General features: G+C 39.0%; 1 protein-coding gene across 3 annotated transcripts in view; it reads left to right on the forward strand.

The window, feature by feature from the left end:
- The window catches only part of AFF1 (ALF transcription elongation factor 1), a 171,359-nt gene extending 166,082 nt beyond the window's left edge, over nt 1-5,277 (forward strand). For all 3 annotated transcript variants that reach the window (XM_088445048.1, XM_088445049.1, XM_088445050.1), the window contains one exon: nt 446-5,277. In XM_088445048.1, coding sequence (XP_088301174.1) covers nt 446-567 — 122 coding nt within the window. In that variant the 3' untranslated portion in view covers nt 568-5,277. The remainder of the gene's footprint in view (nt 1-445) is intronic.
- The last annotated feature ends 4,894 nt before the right edge of the window (nt 5,278-10,171 follow it).

Raw genomic sequence — 10,171 nt, forward strand, 5'->3', positions numbered from 1 at the left:
ATAAAGTGTCTTTCTGTGGCTGGGGTAAATAAGACACACTGGTTGCACTTACTGGAAATTTCTTGCATTTTAAAGTGATCAGGTGATATCTATATTTTCATTGTATGTAAAGTGAAATTTACAGTTCCTCAGTAAGAATAAAATAATAAGTGCAAACACTGACTGTAGTTGCAGTGTATAATTGCTGTACTATAAATGTACAGGGTGACTGTATAGTCCAATGTACTAAACGGCTTTTATTTGTTTAAGGGTAGATCTACTCTAGCCTTACAACCAAGTAACAAATCCTACCTAAAGCTGATAACACTCGCAGTTTATTATAATCTGCATAAATATATACTTTCTCACAGATCTATATAATATATAATCAGAAAATGTGTGCATTGGTGTTAAATGTACAGATTTTGTGGTCCTATGTTCTCACGCTGTCTTCTCTCTGCTTCAGATTTCTTTGCAGACCTCAGTGCAATGATTTGCCCCCTGGCTTTGAACAGCACTATGACTGAACTGGTACATTACACCAGGCAAGGTTTACAGTGGCTGAGACTGGAATCAAGTATGACCTAACTTGTGCTGGAGGGCACTTGTCCTCTGAACTCTCTTGCACTTTGAAAACCTGGCAATTTGTTTGCATGAATTCTAGGAATTAAATTAAGTGGCTCTTGGGATCTGTTATGACTGGAAGCCTGCTGGACATTTCTGAACACAGCAGGCATCAACCTCAGCGTGGAGGAGGAAAGAATGACGCCTTTCTTAAGTTTCCCATAGGGAAAATAAAAAGTGCAATGTGGTGTTGGTCCGACATATAAGTGGTCTTTAAACATTTCTTAACAAAACCAGCATGAGAGCGGAGTCTTCTGATTGTATCACATTATGGTTTATGTTAACAGTAGGCCTCTACAGAACAAGTGGAAATAAACTAGGTTGACTACACCAGCCGGCTCTCTCTTGCACGCAAATCTAAAAAGTTGGAAGAGAAAGTGATTGCGCTCCATCCCCAGCAATGCTGATTTGCATAGGATATATTGCTATAAAGCAGGGAATGGCACATGACAGGGCCATTGTAATCCAGAACTTTGTGCCTTAATCGAGATAATAAGTGTCCTACTGATTCTGTCAGGTCTGATTCTCAAACAATAAAAATAGAAACTGCAAAACTCTGGAGCACAAAGCAGCAAACTGTTTCCATTCTGGTTATAGTGTACTATAAGGAATAGGACACAGGATGAATTCTGCCTTAATATGAAAGAGATGGTAAAACTGCATTTTGGGGTGTGATTGAATGCTGCCATCAGTTATGATGTAGAAACTCCTGCAATTACTGCCATACTTTAAATCAGAATGGATAGACCTTGATCCTATTTGTGTGATTTACTATTTGTAACACTTATTGCCAAATGAATGATGCATCAACCTAAATGGCAGCCCTTCCACCTTACCACTACAGTTTATACAGTAAGGCTCTGGTAGGGCCTGTGAGCTTCCCATATAATATAATAGAAATTATTTTCAGTTGGTCGTTGATATAGAAATAAATGGTCACAATTTCTTGCTGCTAAACATTTTAAGGAACACTAAAGTTCCTAGCCACAGCACACACAGGGCTACCACTTTGTATTGTACATTTATAGACCCATCCATTTTCCCTTGCTGACATATAATGGGCAATCTCTAGCTGTGGATGTATGTATTATCCAGCAATAGCACTTAATAAAATGACAACGCATACTCCTCCAGGACTGCTTTTAGGTAAATGTTTTCAGACTAGTGATTCTTCCCTGGCTTGTATAGTGTTATAAATGGCATACCACAATCTAGCTATGTAGTCAGTGTATACATGTTGGCTAATGACCATGTAGATTTGAAGCCTCATTGCTGTTTCTATTTAGGCTGTTTGGTTTAATTTATAAATCCACTTGGAATTCACAATAGGTTATCATTTGCTAGTGAATGTAATAGATGTCATTTGGTTTATATTTGTTAAGTAAACACAATCATACTTTGCAAAGGCAGCTAGCAGGCGAAATTAGTACAAAAAAATGGATGTATTATAATTTATGTTCATTTTAGACTAGTGGTATGGAAACTGGTTACAAATACAGTAGCATAATGTATAATTCTGCAACGTCATTCTGAATGCGAGTGCAGGTTTCATTGTAGAGCTTTACTAGCTATGGCAGTCTGCTGTGGGCAAATGTGGCTGGCACATTCAGGTGGCTTTTTTTTTTAGTTTTTAATATGTTTACGTAAGGCTCAGTACTGTGACCGATTCCATAGATACACAATTTTATATTATTTTATATTCTTTTCTCCTTACAAAGCAATTACTACTCTATATCACCAGCAGGTCTAATGCACAAGTTATTCCATGGCCACACAGTAAGCCACGGCTGGTACAGGGTATTGTGGATGATGTGCGCCCATGCTACTGTGATAGTACCATATAGATACAGCTGGCATGGTGTGTCATTCAGGTGGTGCTTTTTCTACATCCCATATATAACCATTTTATACACCATTTATATATTCCTTTACGAATGTTAGTTCACTGTATAGCCACAATAGGTGTGACTCATTGGATGAGAAATTGCATGATGCCTTGCCACTACTTGTAGTGGGGATTTATAGATGTTCTATATGGTCATCGATCACCATCGGTTCTTCACGGTAACATGTTTGGTCTCTAGTTGGATTGGCAATGTCATATACATGAATGAATGGGCTGTTGGGACATTTATACTGTTCAGCGTTTCATCAGCAGCATCATTAAGAAGTAACATATATAAATGTTGCTTATGGACATTTTATAAGCAAGATTACAGTGGAACCTGCAGCATTTCTGAATGCTTTGTACCTCATAGTTATGAGGAAGGTCGTTCCAATCTTCTAATGGACTGCTCGGATTTCAAATGGTAGTATAATTACTTTGAAACCATTCCTAACTGCATTGAAGTTTCTCAGGACAAACACTAATTAGGTATTTAATAAAAAAATTAAAAAAACAGTCAAGGGCATTTGGTAGACGTGATTAAGGTACATTCTAAACAAATAGAAGAGAACATTTAGTACTGCAGCAACAGTCTAATGTTTTGTTTTTAGATGATTTGTGTTGGGCAGTTGATTTTGTTTTTAGTTTGAGTAAATATGTTTCACAGTATTTGCCGAAAACTGCTGTCCTTGGATAAAGTACTGAGGCAGACATATAGCAGGATGTATCTAATAGATAATTAATTGAGACAGTGATAGTTAACACTGCAGCAAATCAGAACCCCTGCACCATTAGACAAAGCTGTAAGTAGGGGATAGTGTTAAGCTGTGGTAAGCGTGAGGCTCATTGCAAGAACTGAGAGCCCAGGGTTGGAAGCGTTACAGGGCTTGACCCAAGTGTATAGTATGTGTCCTTTGTTAGGTTTGAGCATAGCCACTGATTTATCTTTTCCTATTTGTGCACAAGGTGTGTTGCTGGTGAAACTTATGTTTGCCCACTCATAATCTATGTCCTGTTACTCAGGTGGCCACTGATTTTATGTTTGAACCAGCAGGTATCATTTCTTATTGTGCTGAGTGTTATGAGCTGTCATTTTATGTTACTATATATCATACGTGATTAGCATGAAAATAAACTTGTACATTTTTACCGTTCTAAGTGCCATGTGGATTCGCCCATTATTTCTCACTCCAGGTCTAGAGCAGCCCCTGGGCACAGGACCCTTACATAATGTGCCATCATGCTGCTCATTTTGTTATAAATGAACTATAGTAGTTCTAAATTAAGTATGTTTCCAGTATTGGAAATACAATAGTTGACTATAAAACTATGCAGATTATCACCATTGCTTAAAAGGTTTACCTCTTTCTAGTTTATACCGCAAATATATTGTTAAACTGTGTTTTGTCTTAATCCCCTGGATACAGTTTCTCAGTGACTTTTAGTTGGACATACTCATTTTTAGTTTGGGGAAAAATACCAGACTGGCCAACTCTACACTTAAAGCTAAGGGCTTGTTTACGGACTCACTTTAGTTATGCATCTTACAAGCACTCTTACCAATACAATCTATTGTACTACTAACATTCTGAGAAATCTGTTTTGCTGCATTCTATAGTTTTGAAGGAATACAGAAAACAGTCTGCACCAAATCACAGGCAAACTTTTTGCATCAAATGTATAAACATAAACCATTTTATTTTGTGCATTTTTCAGGTGATTTCTTTCTTTCATCTGAAATAAAAAGTTCCTTATGACTTTTTTCCATTTTATACATACATATCTATCAGTTTATTTTTTTCCCATATTCCGAAACAATACATCTATTGTTGAGATCATGCCACTGACTAAACCAAGGGTTCTACCATTGCTGTGTGATGCATCATTTGAAGATTATCAGCGCATCTATGAAATTTGCAACCTGCAGGTGGCACTGTTCCATGCCATGATGTTTCTAATCTAAAGCATTGTGGCAGTGACATCTGTAGCCTAAAAAAGGTACTACATGCTATTAATAATGTTCCCAACTAGAATTTATAACATCAATTATATAATATGCATTACCTATTTTAAAATAGTTTGGTATAACAACCAGACTGTAGTGCATTACTTCAAGCATCGTACCATAACTTTTCCCCAATTGTGGGTGTAAATTGATCTATTTTTTTTTTTTGTATTTATGTTATTAGATGTATTACATGTAGTGCTTTATTCACCTTTAATTCCTTCCATACCACAGCTGTTGCTGAACTACAATTCCCATGATGTGGAGGCAGCTGAACATTAAACATCCCTGGTTAACACTATTTTCCAGTTCATTAGTCGAATCTAACTCGATGGCATCTATTCAATGATTGATCTCCTAATGGAAAGCAGGACAGACCACTCACTCCTTTATGTCATAATAATTTGTGTATTAATATGTGCAATGGGAAGATGTGCAAATGAAACATTAATGGAGGTAATTGGTGTATTTTTAACTACTACTTCTGGAATAAGTCTGCATTCTGGGGCTTCTGTGAATACTATAGCTGCCTTGTACAGTTCTTTCGGGCAAGAGACTAAACAGATCTGTGATTTTGTTTATTATGTTATCTTTTATTTAAAGAAGAAAGTCTATGCGAAATCTCTTTCCAAAGAAGCTGTGCCACTCCTATTTTGTTAATTATGCTGTTGGCTATGAGGATAATTTGCTGTAAAGAACAGATGAACTTTAAATGATTTATTCTTTCTTTTTGGCAAAGGATGTCTGGAATTAAGCTGTAAATAAAATATCAAATACATTTTTATGAATAGTTTCTTCTTTTCTTTTACAAATGCTTGGAAATTGATTGAGATGTGGGGGAAACAGTAGTGAATGTGTTAAACAATGTATCGAGCATAGGGATCAGCAATCCCAATTTTTTTATACTCTGTTATTGGGTATTCTGCTCCTTCCACTATCTAGGTGGCTTCCTGATTGCCTCCATTCCCTTCCTGGCGACATGAGATTGCTCCTGTCACATGCAACACTGTCCTTACATATAAGAACACACGCATAGGTCACTCTAATCTGCTGCTGTGTAAACATTTCCATACTCTGATAGGTTAGGTCAGAGCTTCACAAACTCCACACTTACAGTCCAGATTTTAAGGATATCCATGCTTGTCCAGATGGTTAAACCAAATTGACTGAGGTAATAATAAAGTCACATGTGCTCAAGCATGGTTAACCTTAAAACGTGGACTTTAATGGCGGAGTTTGTGAAGCAAAAAACAGATGAGCAGGGGATTGAATAGAATAGGTTGCTCAGGCCCTAATCATAGACTAAAAAGGACACCTCACTAGGTTACATAATTGCGAATGACCTGTATAGCTGTAAATGACCTGGAGCTTTATAAATATATCTTAGGAGATCATAGCAATATGAAAAAAAGAACTACTGAAAAAGGAAGAACAATAAACAACTGTAGTATAGAGCAAGTAGCCCATATAAATTACAATGTTAAAAGATCACCAAACCATAAATACATGTTGGTTTATATATAAAACAAATGATCATGTAACAATCTAAGGAGCTGTTTGCACAAAGTATTCTCCACCCGCAGTCACCATTCCTGTGAAATAATCCCATTGGAGGATACAATGATTATGTCGTTGTGCTCATACAGAAGGGCTCTATGCCTGTACCCATGGCAGCTTTGATTTGGCCTAAGTTTGCCACTTAGTGAATATACTGTAACCATCACTATAGGGTCTACTGGAAACTCTGAAACATTTAGGAGTGTTCACACTGAATGGCTGTAATTCTTTACTTCAAATGTCAATATTGTTTTCCCCCAATTCTGAATGGAGATTTTATATATATATATATATATATATATATGGAGATTTTATATATATATATATATATATATATATATATATATATATATATATTAATTTATTCACCATTCACTTCTGGGAATAATAGAAACAAGGGGGTGGATTCACGCACTGAACTAGTCACTTTAATTCAATAAGTGGCATTTAGGAATATTTGGAAAATGTGATATATTTATGTCCGATACTGATTATTATGATTCCAATCCTGTCAATGGGACTGGAGTGCCACTGATACCCTTTAGAGAAATAAAAAAAGGTGCTTCTTTAAAAAGGGGTGCACTTACTCCTCTTTTACATACAACAAAAGCATACAGTTGTGACTGTTCATTGGATACTTTAAAACATAACTTTTATTTATTTGATCCATAAAATATAGGCCTTATTTGTAATAGCAGCGAAATATAAACTACAGTGGTGATATCAGATGAGAATGTGAACTAAAATTAAAATAAAATTGTCCACCTGTATCTTAGGGACCTATGTATCAAGCCATTTTTTTCCATAGAATTATGCAGAAACTGCAGTTTCTGCATAATTTTATGTAGTGTACCTAGTACAGTGTTCCTATGTACTAAAAGCACAAGGCAGATTTAACAGAAATCTCCAGCAAAGTGCTAATTAGCGCTGCAGATCGCAGTCCCCATTATTATCAAATGGGACTATGATCTGACCCCTATGTACTAAACTCCAAAAAGCAAAGCTTTTCTGAGTTTAGCCCCGGTAGTTTACACCATCTTCAGATGTTGTAAACTGCTTTGAGCCTATGGAGGCTCCAGGGGCAGGAGAGAGATCTTTCAATCTCTTCCTGCAGCCCCCGGCCGGCTCTGGAAGCTGACACTGTGCGCATGCGCAGTATCCGCTTCCCCCGGGGAAGTCTTTCACTTCTCTGAAAGATTTCTACAATTTGCCAGGGTTATAACTCGCAGGGACAGAGGTTACCGCAAACGCTGTCCCTGCGAGTTCCCCTTTGTACATATCGGGATATTTTCATAAAAAACGTGAGGTGGACTGATAATAATTGTGGCAGTACCTCGATTATATATACATAGACCCCTTAAACGGCATACACACTAGATGATGTGCTGAAAGATATTGGGTGTACATAGTGAACGATATCGTTCAGTGACGTCATCCTGCCACATCCCTGAACAGGCCTGCATGCTTGCTCGTCAGCAAACATTGTTAACGACCTGTGAGAGCGCGCATAGTTGGTCGTTTCGTGCATACACACTGGACGATATAAATTCTATATCGTTGAACAATATCGCTATCGATTACTTTTATGGTCTAGTGCAGTGGTTCCCAAACTGTGCGTCGTGGCACCCTGGGGTGCCTCAGGACACTTGCAGTGGTGCCTCAGGTTGGTGGTCCAGCACCAAATCAAATTATTTATGGTCAATGTAATGTAAATATGTGGACAAACAGAAGCTCAAACCTGTCCAACACCACATAACTGAGCCTAAGGATGACAGGTAAGCACAATTTACTTTACTTTATTACTTTACTACATTTTTTTCTGAATTTCTCAATAACAAACATTTGTCTTAGGGGTGCCGTGAAAACAATGCCGATACTGTAGGGCGCCCTGATTCAAAAAAGTTTGGGAACCTCTCTGGTCTAGTGTGTATGACCCATTAGTCCTTTATTATCTCCAACAGATCTTTATTTCTATATTTCTTGAAATTAAGGTAATTATAATACATTTATAATTAGCTTAATTTCAAGAAATAACAAAGGTAATAAAACATTTATTATACTTATCATAATACATTTATATAATACATTTATACACCTTAAGTTCAAGAAATATAGAAATAACCATCTGTATAAAGGACTAAGATACAGGTGGACCCTTTATATTCAATACCTCTCACCCTGCACCCTTCTTTTCACCCACACTACACTACATTACTTCTCACCCTGCACCGCCCAAACTACACTAGAAACCGCTGTCAGCTGGGCACAGATAACAGCAGATCATCCAGAGTAGGCGAGTTATTTTCTTTTATTCTCGCACCCCTGGGTTTTAAATGCAGAAAAGCCTGCAATGTATTTTTCTAATTGGATACCCGCGGTTATCCAAAATTGGTAGCGAGGTTCGTGTAATTTTTACATGTCAATTGAATATGCCCCTGTAAAGAGCCGTAATTAGACATTTTGGTGCCCTGTGCCAGATAGAGCAATGGTGCCCCTCCCCCCCATATTGTAAAAAGGAACAGATGTCATGACGTCTCCCAGTCCCAGGAGACGGAGGGGGCGGAGCACAGAGGGCAGGCAGCTGCAGGGCTGCACGCTGTAATGTGTATTAGTAGCGGTGCACCTGTCAGAAGGAGCTAGGCACACTACTATTATATATTGCAGCGCGCAGTAGATGAAAGCGAGCTAGTGGGGGGTGATCGCATTTGGAGGCGCCGTTTCAACTCAAGGGACATGTGTGCTCTGTGCACCACCCTAGTTAGCCCTGCCCCTATGTGTCCAAGATTTCCTTTTGCCACGATAAAGGGCATGGTTTAATTTACTCCAAAATAAAATACATAATGCATATTTGTATTAATTTTAAGTTTTAAATGTCTTTAAAGCAAAATAAAAAAAATTAATGAAAAGCTATATAATAATCGAGAAAGCTTTTCTGTCTGTCCTTTTATGCATGGCCAGTGTTTTGGGCCTAGTGCCACCAAATTTGGCGGGGAAGTGTAGTTTGACCAGGATTAGGTTATTGCTTTGGTTTGAACATCCTCAGGGTCACACACTGTCACACAATCCCTAAAAATAGAGACACTCAAATTGCACAGGTTCAAGTCGAATTTGGCACTCTGCCAAAAACCTGTGTGAAAGCTACAAAAGTAACAAGTGTCAAACTTTATGACTCATGCAAGTTCATATTAAATCCAGAGTTAGTCCTTTTTTGAAGTGACCATATATATTAGATTACCCTCTGTTTGCCTGCAAGGGCGAAGCTATAACTGTGGGGTCCACCCCTCAGAGGTAAAAAAAAAAAACACATACATTTGCCACCACACAGAGCCCATTCATGTTATGCCACACAGTAGTACCCCTTAAACACATTGTCACGCAGTAGTAGGGCCCCTTATACATTATGCCACACAGTAATGCTCCTTACAGATTATGCCACATAATAGTAATGCCCCATATAACATATTATTCTATACAATAGTAGTGCACCATACAAATTATGCCCCTTATAACATGCCAGAAAGTAATGCCCCCCCAGACACTCACCTCCCCATCTTCCTCAAGCAGCCTGTCGCCTCCACTGTGTCATCAGTATCCAGCAGGTGTGGATTTGGGGCTGGGTCGCCAGCTAATTAGAGCTGGCGCAATTTCCATCTGGTGCCGGTCGTGAGCCAATCTGAGTTTGCAGACAGGCTGCTACTGGGGGGGGACTGCTACTGGTGGTGACGCTACTGGGGGGGATTAGTACTGGGGGGGACTGCTACTGGGGAGCATTAGTACTGGGGGGGATTGCTACTGGGGGGGACAGTACTGGGGGGGGCTGCTACTGGGGAGGAAAGTACTGGGGGGGATTAGTACTGGGGGGACTGCTACTGGGGGGGACAGTACTGGGCAGGATTAGTACTGGGGGGAGACTGCTACTGGGGGGGATAGGTACTGGGGGGTATTAGTACTGGGGGGGGACTGCTACTGGGGGGTATTAGTACTGGGGGGGACTGCTACAGGGGGGAATTAGTACTCGGGGGGACAGTACTGGGGGGAATTAGTACTGGGTGGGACAGTACTGGGGGGAATTAGTACTGGGGGGGACTACTGGGGGAATTAGTAATGGAGGGGACTGCTAC

The sequence above is a fragment of the Taudactylus pleione genome, unplaced genomic scaffold, assembly GCF_031769625.1.
Source record: "Taudactylus pleione unplaced genomic scaffold, aTauple2 ptg000376l, whole genome shotgun sequence".
NCBI lineage: Eukaryota > Metazoa > Chordata > Amphibia > Anura > Myobatrachidae > Taudactylus > Taudactylus pleione.